General features: G+C 36.7%; 3 protein-coding genes across 3 annotated transcripts in view; 2 read left to right on the top strand and 1 right to left on the bottom strand.

Moving 5' to 3' along the window:
- Positions 1-5328: 5328 nt before the first annotated feature.
- Positions 5329-6030, top strand: LOC122301640. The gene is made up of 2 exons (XM_043113038.1): positions 5329-5361; positions 5455-6030. The coding sequence occupies exons 1-2, from the start codon at positions 5329-5331 to the stop codon at positions 6028-6030; spliced, it is 609 nt and encodes a 202-aa protein (XP_042968972.1).
- A 536-nt stretch (positions 6031-6566) lies between these two features.
- LOC122301639 lies at positions 6567-7517 on the bottom strand. The gene has a single exon (XM_043113037.1). It carries the CDS (start codon positions 7515-7517, stop codon positions 6567-6569), a length of 951 nt encoding a protein of 316 aa, XP_042968971.1.
- A 653-nt stretch (positions 7518-8170) lies between these two features.
- The window catches only part of LOC122298770 (mediator of RNA polymerase II transcription subunit 12-like), a 38919-nt gene continuing 19654 nt past the window's right edge, over positions 8171-27435 (top strand). Inside the window, 7 exon segments of the mRNA XM_043108632.1 lie at positions 8171-8605; positions 9886-10074; positions 16054-16113; positions 16394-16499; positions 24858-24926; positions 25082-25135; positions 25319-25426. Of these exon segments, the coding sequence (XP_042964566.1) occupies positions 9947-10074; positions 16054-16113; positions 16394-16499; positions 24858-24926; positions 25082-25135; positions 25319-25426 (525 nt within the window). The 5' untranslated portion in view covers positions 8171-8605; positions 9886-9946.

The following is a 27435-nucleotide window of genomic DNA, read 5'->3' as shown; positions in this document are numbered from 1 at the left end:
TTCTGCACAAAAAGATTATTAAATTTTGTCAAATAACTGATCATAAGGGTGAGACGATTGGGAAGGCATTGGAGGCCGCAATAAAGGAGTGGGGGTTGGAAAAGGTTTTGTCTGTGTCAGTTGATAATGCGTCGTCTAATGATGTCGCATTGGGATATCTAAAGAATTATCTTAAAGATGCAAATAAGACATTCTTGGGTGGTGAATACTTGCATGTTAGATGTGCTGCACATATTTTGAATTTAATTGTGACTGAGGGGTTGAAAGATGTTGATGACTCGGTTGCACGAATTAGAATGGCTGTGAAATGGGTGAGGTCTTCTCCTTCTAGATTGGAGAAATTCAAAATTGCTGCAAAGGCTGCGGGCATAACATCGAAGATGGGTCTTTGTACTGATGTTCCTACTAGATGGAACTCAACCTTCTTGATGTTGGAGGCGGCCCAAGAATATAAGGCAGCCTTTCAATTATTGGGTGATGAAGACATCCAATATGTCAAATACTTTGATGAGCACGGGGGATCACAAAAGCCTAATGATGATGATTGGGTGGTAGTTTCTACTTTCGTTGATTTTCTTGGATTATTTTATGATGTCACGTTGAATATATCTGGTTCTTTGTACCCTACATCCCATGAGTTTTGTCAACAAATATGTAGGGTAAAAGAAGAATTAGAAGATATGCGTAGGGGTTCCAATGAAAGGATAGGGGGATGGCAGTGACCATGATGCTAAAATATGACAAGTATTGGGGAGATTTGACTAGAATGAATATTTTCTTATATGTGGCTGTTATTCTTGATCCCCGTCTGAAAGTTTCAGGCTTGTTATATGGGTTGGGACTTGTTCACGATCAGGTATGGACTGACATTATTGGTGAATTGGCCCGAGATACCCTGAAAAAATTGTTTGACGAGTTTATGGCAATTAAGGGTGGTACTACATCGAACACACATACACCGACCCCAACTCCTTCTACAGACACCGTGATCGGGCCTCCTACAAAGAAGCGCAGAATGCCGTGGACTAAGACCCTCACACAGAATCTCACACTAGTCCATCAATCTACGAAGGTCGTTTCTGAGTTAGACAACTATTTGTCAGCGGATATGGTCCAAGATGATGATGATCATTTCGATATATTAGGATGGTGGAAGAATGCCTCAAAGAAATATCCCATCATTTCTGAGATTGCCCGCTGTATTTTGGCCATCCCTATTAGCACCGTTGCCTCAGAGTCAGCCTTTAGTACCGGAGGTCGTATATTGGATCCTTTCCGTAGTTCATTGTCTCCTACAACTGTAGAGGCATTGATATGCACACAGAGTTGGACGATAGGAAAGGATATTCATGTTTCGGATATTTTAGATTTTAAGGAGACCGATGAGGGTGGTGATCAGTCTGGATTTGGACCACCTGGTAATTATTTTTTATTTTATTATTTTTATTTTTTTATATTCATTTCCATTTCATTGTTATTAATTTTAATATTAATTTTTGTAGTAACACATGAGACGTCTAGCAACTCTGCAACATAAAAATGTGCTCAAGCCCGAGCCGCTCCAACTGTCACACCCCTTGACTCAAAGACAAGCCACAGCTGACAAGCCTCTTTAGAATTATCAATTTTTATTGATTTGTAAAAATTTTGTATTCAATAATTTGTAATGTTGATACAATGTCCTTTGGACACTTTTATGTTTGTAATTTTGTAATTGTTTAGCCTTTCAATTTTGTAATAGCTTAGTTATTATTATTAGTTTATTACGTATTAGACTCTTAGACATAACACTTTTTTTTTTTCTTTTAATCTGGGTTTTAAATTTTTTTTTCTTTTTTACTTATAATTTTATGGGCTGAAAAATGAAAATGGCTTACAAGGTATTTTTGGGCCAAAAATATATACTTATGGGCCATTTTGGCCCATTGCTGAGATTTCTGGGCCCAAAATGGCCCAGAAATTGCTTCTGGGCCCAAGGCCCAGAATGGGGGGTGCGGGGGGCCGGACGGATTGCCCCCCACACCCGTACCCCGTCATGTGGGACGGGGTACCCTGCCCTCGCACACCGGAGGCGGGGGACGGGGGGGATTTTCCCCATCCGCCCCATGCGGGGGCGGGGGGGCCTACTCCGCACCGTATAGTGCGGGTAGCACCCCTAATTTAGTATAACTATATTAGTATGAGTATAACTGTAGCCTATATTAGAATATTAGTATTAGACTATTAATACATATGTGATTATTTTTTTATGTAATTAATGATTATATAGACTTAAAGTATATTACGAATAGTATTATAGTATTAGACTATTAATATCATTATAAATATTAGTATTAATTATAGTGATTATAAATATTAGTGCTTATTATAACTATATTATTAATAGACTATAGTGATTATTTTATATGTGATTATTTAGTGTAGTGATTTAGTTACTAAAATTAGTATAGTAGTTTGAACTTTAGTATTAGTTTATTATAGTTTATACATAGACTGAAAGTATAATATTAATAGTAAATTAGTAATATAATATTAGACTATTAGTATTTAGTATTAGGTCATAATATTTGACTATTTAGTATTAGTGATTATTTCAAAATTTAGTAATAATATTTGACTATATGAGTAATTTTTTTTTTAGTTCTTATAATAAAATGTTATTAATAATATATATTTATAATATTATATATTAAAAGCATATGATGAATTAAATTTTTATGTTCAAGATTAAACATTTATTTTATAAATTATAATAACATTATCTTATATATAATTATAATTTATATTATTTTATATTAAAAGTATATATAATATAAAACATATTATATATAATATTAATAAATATATATATAAAGTACCAGTCCGATCCAGTCTGGTCTAATATTAACCGGAATCGGAACCGGACCGGTCCCGGCCTGTTTCCTATTTATAAAAATCGATTCCAGACCTTACCGGTACAAAACCGACACAACCGGTCCAGTCCGGTCCAGTTTTCTAGTTTTCTGGATTTTTTTTTACACTCCTAATTTTGAGGAGAAAATTGATTGTTTATATATTTGATTTTTAGGTACATTAAGAATTGTCCAATCTTGTAAATTTCTTTCTATGTCTATTATGCTATAATCTTCTTGGTTTATATTTTCAGTTTCTAAAGATATGTTGATAGTAGATATTTTAGGTTTGAATAAAGAATTCATTAAAACTGAATTTTTATGCAAAAATTTCCTATATAAAAGAGAAATAAGTAGATTAATATCTTGAAAGAACACCACAGAGACCACCCTTAAAACCTTCTCGGCAAGAACGGGCTAACCAACGGATTTTTATGGTTTACAATCACAAGATTCTCAATATATTCTATTTTCTTTTATGTAAGTTACTGTTGATAGAATTTTGCACCAATGAATTTTTACTTTTTTTTTTTTTTTTATAAAGTAAGAATACTTAGATGATTTCTTAAATTTTTAATTTCAGATATTAAGAAATTACAATAATCTTCTAATTCTTCTATTGCAGCTTACCTACTTCTATATACACGATATCTTTTTATCATTGAATAATAATCTAATTTCATTAATAATTATTTTTCCTTAAGAAGTTTTATCATTTCTTGTAAATTATTTAATTCAAATCTCAGATTATATTCTAAACAATTTAATTCATAACGATCACAAAAATTAATATTATGTGCGTAATAATTTATCATGAAATTAAACATAAACGTAATAAATCAACAATAAAATAATTATAAAATAATAATAATAGATATATAATAAATATTTTAAATATAATTATAATTAAAATAAATAAAAAATAGTAATATTTTAATAAAATAATAATAGATTTACAGATTTTATTATTTAATATTATTAAAAACTTACTAGCTAAATTTTTAAAAATAAATTTTCTCATCAAAATCTGGATTGCTACTACTAAGAGCATTGGTAGTGGCCTCAACAAAGTCAAATTATAGCTAAAGAATAGCTAAAATGTGAAAAAAAATCTACAATGGACTCAACAAATGCACAGTAAATTTAGCCTCCAACCTTTTGACTAGCTAAATTTATTGAGTCAAAACCACTAGCTAAATAATATTTTTAATGTAAAATATTCTTCCCCCCCCCCCCCCCCGCTGCACTGAACAATCCCGCGTAGCCAAATTTCGGCTCTTTCCCTCCTTTCATCTCCTTCACCAAAACTCACTAGAGCCCCTTTCATCTCCTTCCCCAAAACACACAATTGCAACAGAAAAACATACCTGGAAATCTCATTTTTTCGGTGGCCGGAACTCCCTCTCAAACTGGCTCCCAACTCCAGCGTCTGCAGCACCGAAGGAAGAGCAACCGCAGCACCGAACGAGAGCAACGGCAGCACCGGACGGACTCCATCGTCTCTCAGCTGCAGCACCGAACGGACGCACCGCCGGTAAGCCGCCGAATCCCATGCCTCCATTGTTGGGTCTCCTCTGTTTTTTTTTTTTTTTTTTTATGTGATTTCTGGTGAAGGGCAGCATCGAAAGGACGATTCTCTAGTGAAAGGCAGCATCGGACGATTCTCTAGTGAAGGGCAGCACCGGACGGGATTCAAGCACCGGATTCTCTGAGCACCAGTAAATCCCAATCCATCGTATTTCTCCTCTGTTTTGCTTAGTTTTTTTTTTTTTTTTGTTATGCATTTTCTGGAATCAACTACCGGACCGGATTGGGAATTTTCTTCTTTGATGTTTGAACTTATTTGATTTTGGTGTATTGTGATGAAACCGAATTAGACAAATTTTTTTCAGTTGTTGATTATGCATTGTGATGTATTGTGATGCATTAGACAAGTTTATATTTTTCTTGTGATGTATTGTGATGAAACCGAATTAGACAATTTTTTTTTTTCATCCATCAGTTTATATTTTTCATTTTCTTATGATGTATTTCATATCTCTTGTTAGGAATGGATCCATTCACTCACCGTGATGCCTACTTCACAAATCTTCTAAATAACAATGATTTTTTGATGATTGCCACAAATGAACAAGAATTCTCTCTGCCCCAAGTTGAGGTTATTGAAATTGAACCGAGTGGACGAAAAATACAATGGGGTAATAATTTTAGTAATGAGGAAGATTTGTTGCTTGTGGAGGAATAGCTTGAAACTTCTTCAGATGCGGTACAAGGAAAAGATAAAAAACACACGATGTTATGGAAAAGAATTCATAAGTATTTTGAGAAAAACAAGAAATTTGACTTTTTACGTAACTACACATCTCTAATGAATCGGTGGTCGACGATTCAATAAGCTACAAATAAGTTTTGTGGTTACTTGGCTCAAGTCGAAGGAATGCATCCGAGTGGGTTTAACGAGCAAGACAAGGTATGTTTTGCACCTTTTAAGCTTATTTTTTAACATGCTATTTTTTTTTTTTAAATCTTATTTATTTAGAACCATGGTCCTTTATGTATGTAGATTGGAAAGGCAAAGGTAATGTTCTTGGAGTTAGAGAAGAAGTCTTTTAACTTTGATCATTGTTGGCGGGTGTTAAGATTCCATCCAAAGTGGGTGGAACATATGGACATGGTGAAGCCGAAGAAGAAACCAAGTTCACATGATTCGACACCAAATTCAATAAATCTAGGTGAAGATGAGGATTTTCATGTTGCATCTTCAAATTTGGAACGACCAATAGGTCGTAAAGCAGAAAAAGAGAAACGAAAGAGAAAAGAAATGACAAACTCCGACTCTCTTGTGGTACTAAATGAGATGACAGAAATTAGAAAGAGTAAACTTGTGCTTATACAAAAAGCACGTGATCATGACAATAAAATGTTGTGTCTTAGGCAAGAGGAAGTGAGTCTTAAGCAAGATGAATTATGTATTCAAAAAGAGAAGGTGCTACTTCAACAAGTGAAAGCACGTCTTGAAGAAAAGAAAGAAGATGAAAGAATTATGACATTAAATACAAGTGCCATGCCTCCAATGCTACAACAATATTATCTTCAACGACAAATGGAAATACTTGCAAGTCGTGCTGGGAAAAACTAGCTGTATTTTTTGTTTATGTTTGTTCGATTAATCACTTTGGCTTGACCATTATGGAGTAATGTTATATTTATGTTTGAACGATAATTTTTTTTGATTGATCATTATGGAGTAAATTCATATGATTAATCACTTCATATTGATCATTATGGAGTAATTTAATACAAAAAGAAATTTAATATAACCATAAACTTAATACAACAAGAAATTTAATACAACAAGAAATTTAATACAACCATGTCTTATGCGGCACTATATTGTTGCCATAAGTGCTTGACAAGATCTGTTTGGAGTTGAGAATGGATTATTCTATCCCTAAAAGCATGATGACATTGAATGAACTCGTTAAATTTAGGTGTAGGGCCGATTGACACTGGATCATTGTATGTTTCTGGCAACTGTTCATATTCGAACTTTTCTTTTCTATTGTCAGCTCGTTCATCTTCAATGATCATATTATGTAAAATTATGCATGCCATCATAATTTCATTGAGTGTTTCAATGTGGAAAAACCGTGCAAATCCATGAATTATAGCAAATCATGCTTGAAGCACACCAAAAGCATGCTCCACATCCTTCCTTGCGGACTCTTGGGCTGCAGCAAAATATTTTTTCTTGTTTCCTTGTGGAGCTGAGATAGTTTTAACAAATGTTGCCCATTGCGGATAAATTCCATTAGCAAAATAGTACCCTATTGCATAGTTATGATCATTAATAGTGTAATTAACAGTCGGAGTACGCCCTTGAACAAGGTCAGAAAATATAAATGATCTATCAAGAACATTTATATCATTATGAGACTTCGGCAACCTCAAAAAGGCATGCCAAATCCATAGATCGTAAAAAGTCATTGCTTCTAAAATAATTATTGGTTCATGGATATGACCAAAATACATACCATGCCTAGCAGTTGGGCAGTTCTTCCACTTCCAATGCATACAATCGATGCTCCCTAACATACCTGGAAATCCACGTTTCTTACCAACTGCTAGTAATCTAACAATGTCATCATTGTTGGGTTTTCTTAAGCACTCTTCAGAAAAAATTGAAACAACAGCTTTGACAAACATCTTTAGGCTTCTTAATGCAGTAGTCTCTCCAATCTTCAAATATTCATCCATAAAATCAGCCGTGACACCACATGCAAGCATCCTTAGAGCAGTTGTTATTTTTTGAAGGGAAGAAAAACCAAGCCTTCCAGAACTATCTCGTCTTTGGACAAAATAAGGTTCATAAGCTTCTATTGCAGCTTGGATATGAAGAAATAGAGGACGACTCATCCGGAACTTCTTTCGAAAATATTTGTGATGATAGATTGGAGGATCGGTAAAATAGTCGTGAAATAGATTTTGGTGGGCTTGCAATCGATCGCGTCTTATGAATCTACGTGCATTTTTAGAAGAACCACGTGAGCTTGATCCTTCTCCTTCTAAAACAAGTTGCCTCGCTATCTCAAATTTTTCGTCAGAATCTGAATCAATAAGTGTCATTTTGTGAAAAAACGAATGATCCATTGAGAGAAAATGAGAATAAAACGTTTCAAAGAGATACTTGAATTGAAGTGAATGAAATTGTTGAAGAAATATTATATTTTATAGTAAAAGTATATAACTGTTAGAGAATTATAGCCGTTAAAAAATATAACCGTTGATAAAATATAACCATTAAAAAATATAGCCGTTGGAAAATATAATCGTTAAAAAAAATAATACATGAATAATATAACCGTTAAAAAATATAACCGTTGGAAAAATATAGCCGTTATAAATTTTAATACATCAATAATACAACCATAAGCTTTAATATAACAATAATATAATCATAAACTTTAATATAACAATAATACAACTATAAACTTTAATATAACAATAATACAACCATATTATATTAATATAATATTAATACAATTATAAATTTTAATACAATAATAATATAAATATAAATTTTAATACAATAATAAATTTTAATACAACTATAATATTTAATATAATCATATTTAAATTATAATTAGAATTAAAATTTATTAAAAAGTTTAAAATTAATATTTTAATAAAATTATTAAAGTTTGTTTGACCTATTATTTAATATTTTAAAAAATGACTAGTTAAAATTTGTAAAAATAAAAACTTTAACTAAAGTTTATTCAGTCCACTGCCAATCCTCTAATGGTACGAGGCTTCGGCACCGGAAGAAACAGAGGCATCATCTTCATCGTCGTCATCAGCAGCAACAACCAGAAGAGAAAAAGCTAGCGCGTCAAGACCCTCGACTCCACTGTAGACCTTTCTTCGAATTCTTCTCCTTTGCAAACCTGTTTAGCTCTCTAGAATCTTCATTCCCATTTCTCTTTCAACCCTAAATTTCTGAGAGTTTCGTTTTCCACGGTTTTGTTTTTTTTCCCTCTTTCGAATTCCCATTCGGTCCCGGCTATCCCCTTTCTACGAGATTTCTATAAAAAACCTAGCTTGAAAGAAGAACCTAATCTATGGGCCCTTGCTGTGTAGCTCGGGATTCGTCCCCCGTTGGCAGGAATCAGAATTCGTTCAAAACACTAGCTTTGGTTTGTGTGCGAATCATGGTACGTCTTTCTGTTAGATTTGAAAACTTGTGCCAATTCATACTTTGGTAAAAAAATAATTATAGCTTGGATTTTGTTTGATTGGTAAATTTTATTCAGGGTGACTCGGTATTGTTTGTTTTATTTTTAGTACTTTTCCGTTGCTTGTTTTGGATGGGGTGGGGAGGAGGGGATGTGAACTGATTTGAGCTACTTGGGTTATGAGGTTTGGGTAGAAAAGCTGAAAATTTAGGTAATTTTCGATAAGTTCTTACAATTTTTTTCTTTTAAGATTAGAGGGGTTTGGTCAGTCACGCAATTCTCTTGTGCTTTCGGTAGCATGTTGGAATTTTAAATAATAGAAGCTCCAAACTCTGGGCCGTGCTTAGTTTTGAGTTATGAAAGTTGTAAACTTTTAAGGTGGGTGGTTAAATTTTTGTTCATGAAATTGACATTGGCAGGCATAAGAACTAGGGAATCAATGCTAGTATTTAGAATTTCCTTGATGTTATATGCTCATGATATTATCGTTAGCAACGCCAAACTATTACTTTAGCATATTAGAAGTTCAGAATTTTATGTAGATATAAGCGATCTCACTAAGATTGTAAACTTCAGTAATTCCTAATTTTTTGGTTATGCTTGATATATACACCAAAGGCAAAATTCCTGGTTCATGGTGTGAAGACAGCGTGATGTTTCACTTTTTGTATTTGTTGAGAATTAAATCGCCAGAAACTAGAGGTCAAAATTGTATGTTTCCCTTCAAAGCACAATTTGACATTCAATCTTAAACTTGAGCAACTTTAACGGTACATTGAAGTAACAAATAGCAGACAAAAAAGTTCCTGCAAGCATGCCTATCTTGTTCATGCGACTGGATTACTTAGCTCTATATTTTTTCATACATCATTTTCTTTACTTTCATATTGTAGAAATAATTCTGACAGTCTGATACCTATAAAAAGAAATCTGACAGTCTGGTTGTCTCATTTATAAATGTTTGTGGTTTGACAGACATGGTCACAAAAATTTGGCTCTTAGATAATGGAATTTTCAAGTTTCAACTTATAGGCTTATATTCTATAGAAGTTAGATGGGAGCTCGTTAACTCATTGACTAATTCTGGTGGTCACAGATTCAAATCACATTGTAGCGTTCAAACTTTGTTCCCTACATTGTTAATTCTTTGGCATATTATTTGACTAGAGAAAATAGGTGATAAACTCACCTATGTAATAAAAAGGTGATAAATTCATTTTGTTAGACTGATTTGGCAAGCATTTTTTTGTTAAATGCAGCTTCACAGCTTCTAATAGTGGCTTGATGCTGGGAGCAGTATGCCGGTGATTGTTGGGAGAAATGCAAAGATATCAGGCTGCCAGCTGCACTAGTGCAGTTAGTAACAGTGCATTAGGTGGGCCATTAGCTAGGGATACTGCCCGTGCTGATTCTTCTCCATTGCCAGCTAACTTTGCCCTGAATTCTCTGTAAGTGGTTTACTAATGAATCAGACGTCTTTCACTCTTTCTGCAGATAATAAGCCCCTGTGCCACCTACCTCACCTGATAATGTTTCTTCCCATTATCATAGCCTTCTCAGTGCATGATATGATGATGTGCTGTTTAATGTTACTAACTACTAAGTGGTTGATCATATTCAGAGAGTATGCCATAAGTGTCTCATGCCAGCTCGTATGTTGTCATAATTAGTTGGATTGTAATAAAATCTAGCTTTTTATTTGTTTTGAAATGATGGCATCATGTATTATGATGCATTTGTCCATAGTAACGGCAATTGTAATTTTAACATTCCTTGCTTTCATAGTTAGTGTACAATAAGCAATGAAATGTGGGAGATTAGTGGACATTAAAGCAGGAGTCCTTTTTTTTTTTAATTTTTTAATTTATTTTTATAACCAACATTAAAGCAGGAGCTAGTTCTCTAGACTATTCATGTGTCATCATTGCCTATGCATTATCTGTGGCAAATGATAATTGGCCTCCTACTGTGCTTCCAACAATTAATAAGATTCACTTATATAAAAAAAAATAAAATAATAAGATTACATAAAAAGTAAAAAGGAGAAACTTATTGTACTTAGAAAACTAAGAAGAGAAACCCCTCGAACAAAGCCTAAAATTTATAAGAAAAAATAAAGAATCTAAACCAACATGTCAAAAAGAAAGTCTAGGAGTAAAGGTATGACCTTAATAGGAGATGCTTGACACCTCACTAATCCAACTTTTCATCTTCTTCCATGGCTTCAGCTAAGGTATAATGTCTGTACACATTATATTCTATAAATGGGTAGATTTGGGGCGGCGGTTCCTTGATGAACCCTATATTTCGGTCATGCCGAAATCCTACATCTCGGAGCCGATACCTGGGCCAAGGGTGTCAGAATTGACACAGAAGCTTTCGGTGGGCTTAGGGGAGGCAGACGTTGGTCCGGTGGGGGCGAGTTTAGCGTTGGTTGTGGAAGAGGGGGAAATTCTAGGAATTGATAAAGATGTTGGAGGGTCGGTGGGTGAGATTTAGAACTCGTCGATGAGCCAGAAACCACTGATGAGTCCTGGACTTCCATTGAGTACGCTGGTGTGTCACGGGTTGCCACTGTAGGAGCTTCAGAACATGCCGACGACTGAGTTGGGGAGCCTTGGAAAGGTCCCAGAGTGAGCTGGGGAGACCTGGACAGCTTCAGACAAGGACGATGGAGGAAGAGGAGCCATTGGCAGGGGAAGGACAGCCTCGGGCAGTGGAAGAAGTTGAAGTTTTGGAGATGGCAGGGGAAGAACAGTCTCGGGCAAGGGAAGAAGTGGAAGTTATGGAGAGTGGGAAGGTGGAGGGGGAAGGATCTATGATCCTTTTTGATCCTTCTAGAGCAATAGAGGGTGAGGACTTCTTAGAGGAAGATCCTTCTCCAATAAACATTATAACTCCCTTACCTCATAACTGGGTATTGAACAGGGTGATAGAACTGTAGAGTGTTGTGGGGATTTCATGCTTGGGCTATGGAGATCAATTTAAGGCCCTGCTAACAGCCATTGAGGCTGGTCATTAGCAACATGGAGCAGTATAAAAAAGAAATAGGGAATTGAGGCGGCTTACTTGGTCTATCAATTATGATGGCAAGGAGGGGAGTGCAAGTCATGGTAGGAACAAGGGAAGGGCTTTTTCAGTTGTTAAATTAAGCCAGAAATTCTGATTTGGAATGTTAGGGGGTTGAATAAGGTTAACAAACGCCTCCGGGTACGATCTTTGCTAAGACAATGGAAGATGGACATTATTTTTTTGCAGGAAACTAAGTTGAAGCTTATCACAAGAAGAGTTATTTGAGTATATGGAGTTTCCAATTTGTAGGATGGTCCTACGTACCCTCGAAAGGGGCCTCGGGGGGAGTCTTGGTTTTGTGGGATAAAAGGGTGGTGGAGAATATTAACGAGTTTGTGGGAGAATATTCGGTGGGGTGTTTGTTTAAAAATGTTGAAGATGAGTTTGTTTGGGCCTTTGCTGGAGTTTATGGTCCTAACCTGGATTGTGAGCGGCGGTTGCTTTGAGAATGAGCTTGTAGGTTTGGTTTTGTGGTGGGAGGTTCCATGGTGTATTGGAGGAGATTTTCAGATCTCATTTTTGAGCTGGAACTCATGGATGTGCCTTTAATGAGAGGTGATTATACTTGGTCCTCTTATCAAGCCTGGTCAAGACTGGACAGATTCCTCATATCTCCTTCTTGGGAGGAGCAATTTCCAAATCTATCTCAGAAAAGACTCCCTAGGGTATGCTCGGACCACTTTCCCATAACGTTAGATTGTGGAGGTATCCCAGGGAGTAGAAGGCTATTTAAATTTGAGAATATGTGGTTAAAATATGAGGGGTTTGTGGAGCTGGTGGGGCAATGGTGGAGCTCATATCAATTACAGGGCAATTCGAGTAATGTATTGGCTGGAAAGTTGAAAGTTTTGAAGAAGGATTTGAAGATATGGAATGAACAAATATTTGGTGATGTAATGATACAAAAAAAGAATTTATTCCAAGAGTTACAAAGCTTGGAGGGGGTAGGAGATGAGAACAACTGCAAAGGGCAAGTAGTTGCTGAATTGGAAAGAGTGATTCTTATGGAGGAAATTTCATGGCGACAAAAATCATGGGCATTGTGGCTTAGGGAGGGTGATAGGTGCACAGAGTTTTTTCATTGTATTGCAAACTCGCATAGGAGGTTTAATACTATTGAGTCTTTGAACATTGATGGGGGTGCATCTACAGACCAAGCAGAAATAAAGGACCATGTGGCTGGACACTTTGAACATTTGCTATTGGAACCTCATGAGTGGAGACCTACCTTAGATGGATTGGCTTTTGAGTTCATCGACCAAAGCAGTATGGCTTGGTTGGAGAGACCATTTAAGAGGAAGAGGTACATTTAGTAATCAAGAAAATGAATAAAGACAAAGCTCCAGGCCCAGATGGCTTTACTATGGCTTTTTTTCAGATTTGCTGGGAGGTGGTGAGAGAAGATGAGGTCTTCCAGGAATTCTTCACGTATGGTAAATTTGAGAAGAGCTTGAATGCTACTTTTATTGCACTTGTTCCATAAAAGAGGGGTAATATAGAGGTGCAAGATTTCAGGTCTATTAGTCTTGTGGGAAGCATATAAAAGATAATATCTAAAGTCCTGCCTTATAGAATGAGCACAGTTATGGATAAGATTATATATAAGACTCAAAATGCTTTTGTGCAAGGGAGACAAATTCTGGACTCGGTTCTTATAGCAAATGAGTGCTTGGACAGTAGGATCAAGTCGGAAGAGCCAGGTATTTTATGCAAATTAGACATGGAAAAGGCCTATGGTCATGTCAATTGGGACTTCTTGTTATACATGCTGAGTAGATGTGGTTTTGGGGAAAGATGGAGAAAGTGGATGAGGCATTGTGTGTCAACGGCTCGATTCTCGGTTTTGGTAAATGGGGATCTAGTGGGTTTCTTTAATAGCTCGCAGGGATTACGACAAGGTGATCCATTATCACCTCTATTATTTGTCATAGTAATGGAGACTCTAAGTAGAATGGTCTCGGCTGTAGTTGAGGGGGGATTCTTTTCTGGATTCTTAGTGGGAAACACCAACATTTCACACCTTTTGTTTGCGGATGATACATTGCTGCTTTGTGAGGCAAATGTAGGACATATACAATCTTTGAAAGCTATCTTACTGTGTTTTGAAGCGGTATCTGGTTTAAAGATTAATCTTGCGAAGACGGAAATGGTTGCAGTTGGTGAGGTGAGGAACATTAGGGGGCTGGCCAACATTTTGGGATGTGTGGTCTCTTTGTTGCCATTGAATATTTGCCTTCTATTGGGGGCCCCCTTCAAAGCCAAGGCAATTTGGGAGGAGGTGGTGGAGAAAATAGAGAATAGATTGGCCGGGTGGAAAAGGTTGTATTTAACAAAAGGGGGCCGGATCACTCTTATTAAGAGCACTTTATCCAACCTTCCCATATACTACTTGTCTCTATTTCCTCTTCCCGCCAGCATCGCAATGAGAATAGGAAACTTCAATGTGATTTCCTGTGGAGTGGTTTAGGTGAGGAGCTCAAATTTCACCTAGTGGGGTGGAATAAGGTTTGTACCCCTTTGAGAGATGGAGGCTTGGGGATCCGTAATGTGAGGGCCTTTAATGAGGCTTTATTAGGAAAATGGTTGTGGCGTTATAATGAGGAGATGGGAGCTTTACAGAGAGGGGTGATTGACATGAAGTATGGAAGTGCACGGGGGGGTTGGTTTTCTAGGGAAGGTAGGGGGCATATGGGGTGGGGTTATGGAAGTACATAAGGAAAGGTTGGTGTTCTTTCGCTAGTTATACTCGACTGTGTGTGGGGGATGGCAATAGGGTCAGTTTTTGGCATGATGTGTGGGTGGGAGACACGGTTCTGAAGGATGCTTATCCTACTATTTTCAGAATTGCTTGGGATAAAGAAGTTATGGTGGCTGATTTGCGGGTAATATCCAATGACACACAGGGGTGGAACATAATTCTTACTCGGGATGCACATGATTGGAAAGTGACTGGGCTGGTGGAGTTTCTCAGCCTGCTGTATAACACTGTTATTGATGCTATAAATGAAGATATGATGGTATGGAGACCTTCTAGGAAAGGAGATTTTTCTGTGTGTTCCTTTTATGATACAATTACTATGCATCAAAGACACAATAATTTTCCTTGGAAGAACATTTGGAGGAGCAAAGCACCTACTAAGGTTGTATTCTTTGTATGGACTGCAGCATTAGGGAAGATTCTCGCTATGGACAATTTAAGAAGACGAGGCCTTATCATCACAGAATGGTGCTGTATGTGTAGAAAGAATGGTGAATCGGTGGACCATCTACTCTTACATTGTGAGTTTGCGCTGGAAATCTGGAATTATTTCTTCAGCAGAATGGGTACAGTATGGGTCATGCCTGGAAGGGTGGTAGAACTACTAGCAAGCTGGAGAGGAATCACGGGGACATCACAGATTGCGGCCGTATGGAAGATGGCTCCTCTTTGTATTCTTTGATTTATTTGGAGTGAAAAAAATGATAGACTTTTTGAGGATCAGAAATGCTCCTTGGAAGAGTTTAGGAGGTTTTTTTGGAAGACTTTATTTATGTGGGCCATCGCTTTAGAGTTGAATGGTCTCAACTTCCATAATTTCCTTATATCAGTTACTAGTTTCTAAATAGGTGTATTCACATGTATATTTCCAGTGTACCTGGGTCATGCCTATCTTTTTATCAATAAAATATCTTATTACTTATAAAAAAAAAAAATTCTATAAATTTTATGTTTTGCTAGACTTCTTTCTAACTAGCAACTATCTCAACCATCATTTTGAGTATCAACCAGGAAATCTCAAACAGTAAAATTCTTTTTTTTTTTTTTTCTTGGCATTGGGTGTCCAAGAACAGCATCTCAAACAGTAAAATACTTAATCTAAAAACTCCCGAATTTTCCAATTCAACAAAGACTCCTGCTTTTTTCTCTTCAAGAAGACATTTTCCTATTCTCTTCATCATTATTTGCATTTTCTAGGGTTCCTTTTCCATCCTGATTTTACGAAGGCTATTTGTTAAAAAGTTGTTTATTTCTAAAGTTTGTTTATTTTGATAAGTAAGAAAGACATATCGAATGAAATAGGTGAAACCCATTTACACAGGAAGTATACAAAAGAAACACCTAATTACATTCTAGAAGCAGAATACGAAAATGTATTTATCAAATTATGCTGCTAAAAAAAGTCATCAACTTATAAAAAAAAAGTCATCAAATTATCATTCATATTTGTGCAGGCAGAAATATCAATAATGATGTTGCTAAGGCTAGATTGGTAAAAGAAAAGTAGTTTATTTCTAAAGTTTTGTGTTGGATTTTTGAAATTGTACAAAATAAAAAGAAACAATAGTCATCAAATTATCATTGATATTTTGTACAGGCGGCCATCTCAACAAACTCCGTACAAGTTGAAGTGTGATAAAGAACCTCTTAATTCCCGGTAACTCTGCAACACAATAGCACCTTTGTTTTGTTTATTTTATGTCTTTACTTGTCCACTGAATGTTTTGAATTGGAAAGTTTACAGAGCAATGCTATATTTCAATTTCATATTATTTTGTTACCTATCATAAAAATTATATTGTTTTTCCTATGTTCTCATCATTAATTGTACTGAAACAGTGCAGAAGTTGCTACTTATTTTGATATTTTGTTTTTACGTCTAGATTATATGGTGCTAAAGTACTTCATTTTATCATTTTTGACACTATTAACCTCAGAATTGGGCCACCTGACTTTCACCCCCAAACTACAACTTGTCCTGAGGAGACTCTCACCGGAGACTATGTACAATCTGGTTACAGGGAGACCATTGAAGGAATTGAGGTACTCTTTTATTTTTTTTTATCAACATTTTATTTTAGAACTCAAAAAGGCATAGCCCAAGTACATGAGATTGAAGACTTAACCCAGTAAAGTCTATAGAAGCTGGCCAAAGAAACAAAGTATTGAAAAAATAGGTTTTAAGTTCTTCTATCATCTCCTCTTGGTGCTAAAAATTTCTATCATTTCTTTATCTTCAAATGCATCACACTAAATAGACATGGACCATCTTCAATATTGCTGCAATTTGTGTGTTGCCATATAATCCACTCTAGCTTGCAAGGAGATCAACTTACCTTTTGGCATTGGCCAAGCTAACCCAACCTGTAACACCCCGTTCCCATAGGATAGAGATGTTACTAACGTACATATCATAATGCCCGGTAAAGAAATTCACATCTTGAAATACCTCATTTGTTTAAAACACTAATTAAACTGAACGTAACTGTTTTTGAAAACATAAAACTGCAAATGTAAAATAAAAACATAAACTAACCCTACGCGTGACCTTTTATCCAAAAATCATAAAAGAAACTAAGTCCTTGCACTAGATCTACTCCTGGTCCTCCAGCTTTACTTCCTTACAATCATCATCTGTGATAGTTAAATGTAGAAGAGAACAAAGAAACAAAGAAACAAAAAAAATGAGTCGAATACTCAGTAAATAGCACATCATACCATAAAATATAATTTAACTTAGACCTAATTTTGAAAGACTCTTCAAACAACATATATCATTCATAGATTCTCATAACATGTCTATTCATCATCAATATGAGTGGAAACATACATAATCATGGCACACATATAGCATGAATTCATAAATTACTTGTTTATCTTGTCTTTCACTTACTATATGGTGAACCACGCTTGAGTCCGTGGCACAACATAACATAACTTGTGGTGAACACGCTTAGGTCCGTGTCACCCTTGACTTGTGATTAAGACGCTTAGGTCCATGTCATCCTTAACATGACTTGTGATAAACATGTTTAGGTCCGTGTCATCCTTATCATAACTTGGAGTGAAACACGCTTAGGTTCGTGTTTCACTTAACATATGGTGAACCATGCTTAGGTCCATGGCACCGTCTTAACATAGCTTATGGTGAACACGCTTAGGTCCATGTCACCCTTAAACATCTTATCTTTCTTAATGCACGTGAACTTATTGAATATCATGAACTTTTCTAGCATGGCATATACTTGTAAATGTGCATAACATGGCATATTTCTGTAAATGGCATATTCTTGTACATGGCATAATATGATCAAAACATAAACATTCCATGGCATATATGATCTGAGTTCTATATGAACTTTGCATAACATACTTGATCTAAATACTTCAAGACATTACATAGCATATATGATTTAATCACTACATGAACATGTCATACATGATCTAGGTACTACATGAGAATGGCATACATAATTTGGCTATTTTATTCCCTGGCAGACTTGACTTAACTTACGACATGAACATTTCATAGCTTCTATGTGACTTTAGAGTCATTTACTCCATCAAACAAGAAATTCATTCACACAAACATAATGTCATAATTCATCAAAGATTGTGAAAGGAATCTAACTTTGACTTAGCTCGTAGCGTAGCGTAGACAAACATCATATTTTCATATACCATTAGAACATTTACAGTACACATGCAATTATATGATCATACTAACTACCTCTTAGCGCTGCTTCCAAAATCTTACGCCGTAGCTCGTGACCTATACGAGGCACTATTCGTCACTAACATGTTGTAGCATTCTAAATACTTAAAATAATACCAAAGAGATAATTTAGTAAATATTCAATTATACAAAGATTTCATAAAATAATAATAATATTTAAAACTCATATCATATTACTTAATATTCTGTGTAAACGTATATCTTAATAATTTTGTAAAAATCTAGTTAAAGGTCAATTGAAATATTAACTAAAATAATAGGCTAAAAGTATACTTTAAAACAAAGGAAGGCCCAAGGCCCAATTGAAGAAAATAGTTCACTTAAACACTAAAAACAGTTTCTGTAAAAAAAAAATATAACCAGCCCACTTTAAACATCAAGCCCATATGAATCCAACCCACTTAACTGTTATGATAATTTCTGAAATATAATAGAATCAAGCCCAATTTAAAACAAACCCAGCCCAGGTTTAAAATTAACTCCAGTCCAACAGCAAAGCCCACGTAAATAAAAACACCCTTAAAGCCCATTTTGTCATATACCCTTAAAAGGCTGGAAGTATAATTGGCCTTTTGGAAACTCAACAGCAAAGTTTTATGGGCACAAATGGAATTTCACCAACAATGAGATCTAGAGACTTCTTACTGCAGTTAAAATATAAGGTTTGAAAGTCAAGTTGGTGATACAAAACTCAAGGGGTAGTTTTTTGGAATTACCTCAAAACAACATGGATATTTTGGAAAAAGTAGAAATAAATCATAAAAGGCGACCACATGTGTCAGTTTGACCGACTGGAAAATTAAGCCCAACGCCCACTTCCTTAAACACGATTTATTTCTGGGACTCCAAATGCTGGAATAAAGCAGATGAGGGTGAAAGACAGCAAGTGATATTTGGTGAGAGTAAAGCAGATGAAAAAGCAAGTGAGGCAAGAGAGAGAGAGATCCTGCTAGGAACTTACCGAAAATGGTGCAGGGTGCCTGATCGGCGGTTTCTGGGCATTCGGGAAAGTGCTCCGATGTCCTCTGTGGTGGTTGGCGGTGGCTGGAAAAATGGGGGGGCTGTGCAAGTATTTTTTTTTCCTCTGATTCAATTGGATTTTTTCTTGTGTTCAATTCTAAGGATCTCGTGGGATTTATAGATGAGGGAGAGGGAGATGCCATGGGTAATCTGGAGGGGTTTGAATTCAACTAGAATTTGGAAAACTACTCCCACGAGGAAAGACACTCCGAGAGGATAAGAGTTTTGAAGTGTTTGAATTGAAAATTAGTTTCAGTAAGGAAACTCCTCACTTTGGAAACCAAACAGAAAAATAAAAGAGATGTATGGTTTAACAGTGGATAAATCCTATTCAAAACAAATTACTACCTCAAAACATATCTAATAAAAATAACAATAACAATAATGATGATGATGATGATGATGATGATAATAAAAAAATAAAAAAAATACATTTTTTTGGGATCGGGATGTTACACAACCATATTAAATTAATCATTCTGCAACACATCTAATTTTTTGTTGCCTTATGCACCATGCTACTCTTTCATTATGCACTTGAAATCAATTTTAGAAGAATTTGGGGTGCCTTTTTTATTGTGGAAGTCGTAAATTTAATTAGTTTTCCAAGAGGGAGCATCTTTATATGTGGATGATATTACTATATTTTGAAATTCATTTTTTGTCTGCCTCGTCGTCTATTTTAAGTCAAATTGATGCTTTCAATCATTACTTGAGAAGAATGGGTTTTTTCACATGTATAAAAATAAATTACTTTCCTGTTATTATTATTTTTTTGAACCCCAGACATGCAATAAATATTATTCTTGTTTTCCACTATTTTATGAAAGATAATTGAGGAACATGCGATGATTATGTTGTCCTTGTCCTGTGTCCGGAACCAAGTGTGACGCCCCCAAATCCCCACGCCCGAACACGGGGAAATCGAGACGTCCGGATGGTGACAACCCGGGTCACCATCCCATCGACGGGTGCCAAGTGTGTGCAAAGGCAACAAATGTGCAAAAGGAAACGCAGCGGATAACGAAAGTCATATAACTAAGTACCAGAATTTTTTTCTTAATGTAATACAAGCTGTTTAAAACATACGTAAATAAAATATTACAAAAACCCAAATACAGTTTTAAACAAATATAAAACATATCATCAGTAACCCGGCGGAGCCGCATCCTCGGGCTCAGCCTCCTCCTCCTCATCCTCATCACCTGCACCAAAAGCTACGAAACCACAAAATGGTACCGCAGGTAAGTAAAACCCAAACACTACCAGGTAAAAACACATAAAACTCAAACAAGATGCATGATACATGCCCAATGCACAAAGCCCATAAAACATAATTTTTTTCCACACATGCCAAAAATCCCATTTGGCTCAAAAACATATCCTTTCCGAAAAACACGCCAAAAGTCACATTTGGCCGCCAAAAGTCCATTTGGCCCAATATCTCGCCAGAAGTCCATCTGGCCCACGCCAAAAGTCCCATTTGGCCTCACAAACCATTATCCAATTTTAACCGTATACACCATGACCTCCCCTAGGGGTCATCCGCACACCCTGGCTCCAGTGTCACACCGTAGAGTACCACCACGCATGTGACACCTAACGAGCGATGCCCAGTTCCGCGCCCCCTCGCGTTCGTAGCCAAGCATCCTCTAGCCCTCGCCAGCGAAGGGCCACGAAATCGGTGAGTATGGCGATGCCCGGTTCCGCGCCCGGCGCGTTAGTAGCCAAGCATCCCCTAGCCCCGCTCCCGTCATCGCTCTCGACAACTCAGGGGACATCACTCAGTTTATTCCGCTCCCGAGTGACCAGAGGAGCTCCACCGAGATAATAACCCATCCCGGCTTGGGCTCGTGATACACACGCACCCGCAATACACTTACGCCAATACACAGGCTTTTCACATAAATCCACAAACACACGTGCATGCACCATGTAATGCCATAACAATGCATAATAAAATAATCCAACAATCATAAATCAAATAAACAGGCAACTCCGTCCTCCATCCATCCGACCCCCGAAACTCCTCGGACTCAGTCCGGAATCAACAACCAACAACAGTAAATAATTGAATGAGCAATATATATTAAAATCTGAAAATAGGGTTTGGAAAGTACTTACAGCGCTATATGGCAATTTTAGAAAACAAGCGGCGTTGCAAACGGCGGAGGAAAAGCAACGTAACAGTGTAATTTACACTGTTGCCGTGGGTAATAAATTACCCACTTTCGAACGAGGACAAACCAAAGCTCGGGATTGATAGGGAAGGGTCTTGAGATATTTATGAAGCTAAAGGAAACGAGTTTTGGCCGTGGGTGGTGGTGGAAACGGCGGTCGAAGGCCAAAAAGGGGCTGAACGGAGATGAGCTCGTGGGAGCTACTCCGGCAACGGATCGGGGCCGAAATTAGGTGGGTTAGGTCGGCAAGAGGTAGGGGAAGAAGCTGTGAAGAGATGGTGGCCGGAGGTGGTGCGATGGCGCCGGAATCGGTGAAAAACCGTGTGGCTTCAAAGGGTTTTTCCGGCCAAACGGCCGGCCGGATGGGGGAGATATTTGGTGGGAAGGTGCGCCGGAGGGAGGGGGTTCGAACGAGACCGGCGGCGAGCCAAACGGTGGCCGGACGGCGGCGGTCTGGGCTGAAGAAGATTCCGGCGACAGGGGCAAAAACAGAGCAGGTGCAGCGACTTCCGGCGGCTCTCGAAAGCTAACGGCTGGTCCAATGGCTCTGAAAATTGGTGAGGATGATCTATGGTGGAAGGGGAAGAGAATGGTGGTGACGGTGCATCAAACGGTGGTCGGACGGCGGAGAACCGGCCGGTCAAAGGGGCAGCGACGGGATGGATAAATGAGAGAAAAACGCACGGGGGGGGAGGGGTCGACGCACGGGAAGAAAAGCAGGAGAAGAAAAAGAAAAAAGAAAAAAAAGAAAGAAGAAGAAAAAGGAAAGAGAAAAAGGAAAAAGGAAAAAGATGTGAAAAGAAATGAGGTCCAATCCTCACTCCGGGAAAACAAAACAAACCGCCGAAAAGAGATTAAAAACCACAAAACAACTAAAAGAAATAAAACACAACATCAAGTAAATTAAAAACCAATTTTAAAATGCATGTAAATTAAAATAATAAACTAATATATTAATTAAAATAAAAACAACCATTTCAGCGAAAATACACTCAAAAGCGGGTCGTCCCACCAAGCCCATGTTTGGGTACACCGAAAAATGTCTCATTCTGAGATGTTTTTATCCTTTAAGATGTTTCACTCCCAAAAATAGAATGTACAAAACTATCTCCATCACAATCATTTTTACTGCTTCGAACTTTTTTTCTGTTCAATTAAAAACTCAAACTTAAATATAAAATTGAAAAGAAACTAAAAATTCATGGATTGGTGGCCTGGTGGTGGTCACCACCAGCCACCCAGTGGGTGGCCCTTGTTGTTCACCCCTTGGGTGGCCTGTTTCTGGCTGACGATGGGCACTTCTGAGGGTGGCCCAGATTTGGGCCTGAAACGATGGTAGCCTGTAAATAAAAGTTTTTAACATTTTTTTTATTTTTTAGAAGAAACTCTTAGAATAATAACAAAAAAATTCTACAAAAACATTTCTCACTAATTTATTTATCCAAAGTCATTTTTAATGGGACACAATTTTCACAACAAACCCATGAAACATCATCTTGAATCATTTGTTCATCTCAATAAAAAACTTCCCAACTTTTTTTCCTCCAAACATGGCTTAAGTTTGTCCTCCAAACATGGCTTAAGTTTGTTGCAATCAAGAATCAAGCCTTGAAACTGGGGATCCTGCATGCTTCTCTAGCTGTACATACTTCATTTTTTGTGTCCTATAATTTGTAGAGATATTACATTGGACTGTTTTATTGGGAGGTAAAAAGCTTGTTTGCTAATAGATGGCTCAAAAGGTCTTGGTTCATTTATGGAATTTTGATTTAGGTGTCAAACTCTAACCTTTAGACTGGCATATTTTACCAATTTTTGCTATATTGAACTTATGATCTCTCTCTCTCTCTCTCTCTCTGAGTTGGAAAAATATTTCATTACAGTTCAGTATGGACAAGTTTTGAAATGATACAGAATAAGCATATGCTTAGGGTGTGTTTGGTTCACGAAATAGGGTGTTGGAATTGACTTGATATATTCCTTTGTTTTGTCTAAAATACCTATTCCATAAGAATGACCATTCTTCACAAAAAAGAAAAGAAAAGAAAAAAACAACGACCAATATTGCTCTAAATAATGAGAGGAATGGGTACTCATGGGGCATTGGAGTAGTAAATTTTCAAAGATGCCCTTTTTTTTCAACATTTTATTCAAAAAAAAAAAATTATATTCCTTGGGTGGCCAGCCTTGAATGAGTTCTAGGGGTGGCGCGTGTGCAACCTCCAGCGTGTCCATACAGGATCAACCCCATGGCCATTTTTTAAAATGTCTTTTAGGTTTAAAAAATAAAAATAATGGTTTGTAAGGAAAAAATTGTGGGACTTGGTTGTTTTGGGAATTTTGCGTCAATTCAAATGAGACCCTTATGTGTTGTCATCAAATAATAGCATGGCGATTGCCATTCCTAAAGGAATAAGAATACTCATCCTGCAAACCAAATGTACCCTTATGCTATGTATGGATGTCAAGATCATAAAGGAATAGTCACGACATTTTTGTTTCCATTACTGCGACTAGATAGGTCTTATCTCTCGTGTACCATCTTGTGTACTTTGGCTATGCCTATCATCATCAATAAAATCATTTAGGCTCAGTTTGGATGCCAAAACCATCTCAACCCATTTCATCTCATCTTATCATTATAATTTTCACAAATTTGCACATAATTTTATTTTTTGGATAAGTAAGAAGAAATTTTATTGATATAAAGACAGGCATAAGCTACGTACACTGGAGGTATACATGTGAATAAACCGATTTAAGAACTAGAAATTGTTAAGGAAATCATGGAAGCTGAGACCATTTCAATCTAAAGCAATGACCCACATAAATAAAATCTTCAAGAAAAAACTCCTAAACTCTTCCACGAAGTTTATGATCCTCAAAATGTCAATTGTTTCGTTTGCTCCAAATACACCAAAGAATACAAATGGGATCCATCTTCCACATAAAATATAATAATTAATTCAACTTTTTCAAATTCTAAAATAATAATAATATTAAAAAAATAATATTCTAAGAATATTTTATTCAACTTTCAACTTTAATATAAAACAATCTTATCTCATCTCACTATCCAAACCCCACCTTATAAAAAAAAAAAAATCACCTCAATCCATCTCAAACCAATCATGGAAGGAATTCACTACTTTTTCAACTTCTCACAAAAAGTTAAACCCATCTCAACCTATTTCATACATTCAAATACATATTTCAACCTATTTACATTCAAACACATCTCAATAGAACTCACAAAGCACTACTATTCATAAATTAACTCAGATAATCTGAGATCATCTCAGCATTCAAACGTGTTCTTAGTGTTGAAGGAGTATGTTCCTTGATGTTATATATCTATAAAGATATATATCGCCTTGCATAAGTCTTATTATTGAAAATCTCAATTTTTTGTATTCTTCCTTGATGGTTATTATCTGAATTCGTCTTGCTTGCTGAGTATGGTAGGAAGCTAGAGAGATCTCATTGACTCAGGTTCAAGCTTTTTCTAAGCCTGTGACTGTCAAGTGCAAAGAGGTGAATAACTTAGCGAGGCTATGATCAGTCTCTTTTTTCTTACTAGATGCTACAAATTATTGCTATTTTTTCACCACTTTCTCTATATTTGATTCGTTGCTCATGGAAGTGATTGGAAGACTCCATGATTTGTGACTGCTGACTTTTATTTTCAGGCTATCAGAAAATGTCTCAGGGCCATCAATGAATCTCGTGCTCAAAAGCGGAAGGTGATGAACTGAGTTTCTCAACTATTATTGGCTTTCAGGAAACAATATGTTTTAGCCCGTTTTCCTACTTGCATGCTTCCAAACGAATGTGCATTTTTAGTGTGATATCTCACTTGGTGAGGTTCTTCAGATTTTGAAATCTTGTAATGAAATTTAAGTTAATATGATGTTCTTCCTCTGCAGCCTGGTCAGGTTTATGATGTGCCTCTTTCTGGTTCACAGTTAACTAAACCTGGCATCTTTCCTGAACAAAGAGCAAGCGGTGAAGACTTTCGGAAGAAATGGATTGAGGTAGTCATCTATTCTCTCTCAACAACTTGCTTGCACTTTACTTATAAAGAAAAACAACTTGCCTGCACTTTCATATTTGATAAAATTTGTCTTTTTTATTTTTGAGGATTATGTATGTTTATTCACATCAACTGGGAGATGTGTACTAGATTTTTATTCCATCAATTTTTTCTTTTGCTGTGTACTTGGGCTACGCATATTCATTAGATTTATAAAAGTTTTATTTTACTTACAATTTTTTTTAGTTAACTAATGTAGAATTATAGGGAGATTTAATTTGATGATCTGTCAGCAATGTTAGGGGCTAAGATTGAGGAGATCTACAGCTAACAGATCATGTTTTCTTATCCCATGATTTTAGGAGATTTAATTTGATGATCTGTTAGCAATGTTAGGTGCTAAGATTGAGGAGATCTACAGCTAACAGATCATGCTTTCTTATCCCAGGATTTTAAGGGATTTGGTAGTCTGTTACCAAATCCGTAGATATGAGTTTCCATTTTTATAGCTTTCTGTTTTAGGTAGTTTTGATTCTTTCCTAAGTAAGTTGTAAATATCCCTAAAATAGATGAGTATTATCATCTATATATATATAGAGGGGAATGTAATTATTTTTGATATATTGGAATATTGAGTTTTTCCTTCCAATTTCGATATGGTATCAGAGCATTCTCTGAACCCTAATTCCCTCATATGACCAAATACAGGAAACGTGATTCAACTACTACCGTTTCCCAAATCACCTCCAATCAGGAAGCAATGGCTTCCAGCAACAGTAGTGAAGATAGTAACCTCATGCCTATTACAGGACACAAACTGAATGGGAACAACTATCTTCAATGGTCCCATTCCGTAATGATGTTCATATGCGGAAAGGGCAAAGACGATTATCTCAATGGAGTTGCTGTCAAACCGAACAAGACGGATGAAAAGTTCAAAGTCTGGAATGCTGAAAATAATATGGTCATGTCATGGCTCATTAATTCTATGACAAATGACATTGGAGAAAATTTTCTTCTCTATGGAACAGCAAAGGAGATTTGGGACGCTGCCAAGGAAACATATTCTAACAATGAGAATACGTCGGAGTTGTTCGAGGTGGAGAGTGTTCTCCATGACTTCCGCCAAGGAGAGTTAACGGTGACTCAGTACTTCAACACACTCATTCGCTATTGGCAGCAGCTGGACTTGTTCGAGGAGCACAATTGGAGCTGTCCGGATGATGGAATCAGGTATAGATAGATTATTGAACGGAAAAGAATATACAAATTTCTGATTGGATTAAATAAGAATCTCGATGAAGTACGAGGAAGAATCTTAGGATCCAAACCACTACTAAATATCCGGGAAGCATTTTCAGAAGTTCGGAGAGAGGAAAGTCGAAAGAAGATCATGATGGGCTCTCAAGATTCTGTGACAAATCCTGAGAGCTCAGCCCTTACAGTTAGAGGAAATCCATCCAACAACAATGATCACAGACCAAAGAAAGGGCGACCATGGTGTGATCATTGCCGACGTCCTGGTCACACCAAGGACACGTGCTGGAAGATTCATGGCAAACCTGCAGATTGGAAGTCTTCCCGGTTTGCCTATGACAAAGAAGGACGAGGCAACCTCGTCTCCATGGATGAAAAACCATCACCCGAACCCACTCCCTTCAGCAAGGAACAGATGGAAGTCTTACAGAAATTGTTCAGCCAATCCTTGCCTGCACCTGCCCCCACTGTGGTTGGTACTGGTTCCTTGGCACAAAAAGGTAATTTTTTGAGTGCTCTAAATGTTAAAAAGGAGAAGCTAAGTCCATGGATTATAGACTCAGGAGCATCTGATCATATGACTGGAGATGAGAAGCTTTTTTCCACTTACAATCCATGCTATAAAAATTTAACTATGAGAACAGCTGATGGTTCACTCTCAAAGGTGGCTGGTACAGGTTCTGTTAGACTTTCCAAGAACATCACTCTTGATTCAGTTCTCCTTGTGCCAAAATTAAATTGCAATTTATTGTC

The sequence above is a fragment of the Carya illinoinensis genome, chromosome 2 (assembly GCF_018687715.1).
Source record: "Carya illinoinensis cultivar Pawnee chromosome 2, C.illinoinensisPawnee_v1, whole genome shotgun sequence".
In the NCBI taxonomy this organism is placed as follows: Eukaryota; Viridiplantae; Streptophyta; class Magnoliopsida; order Fagales; family Juglandaceae; genus Carya; species Carya illinoinensis.
The sequence above is the reverse complement of the archived record's forward strand: the minus strand, read 5'-3'. Positions and strand labels throughout refer to the sequence as shown.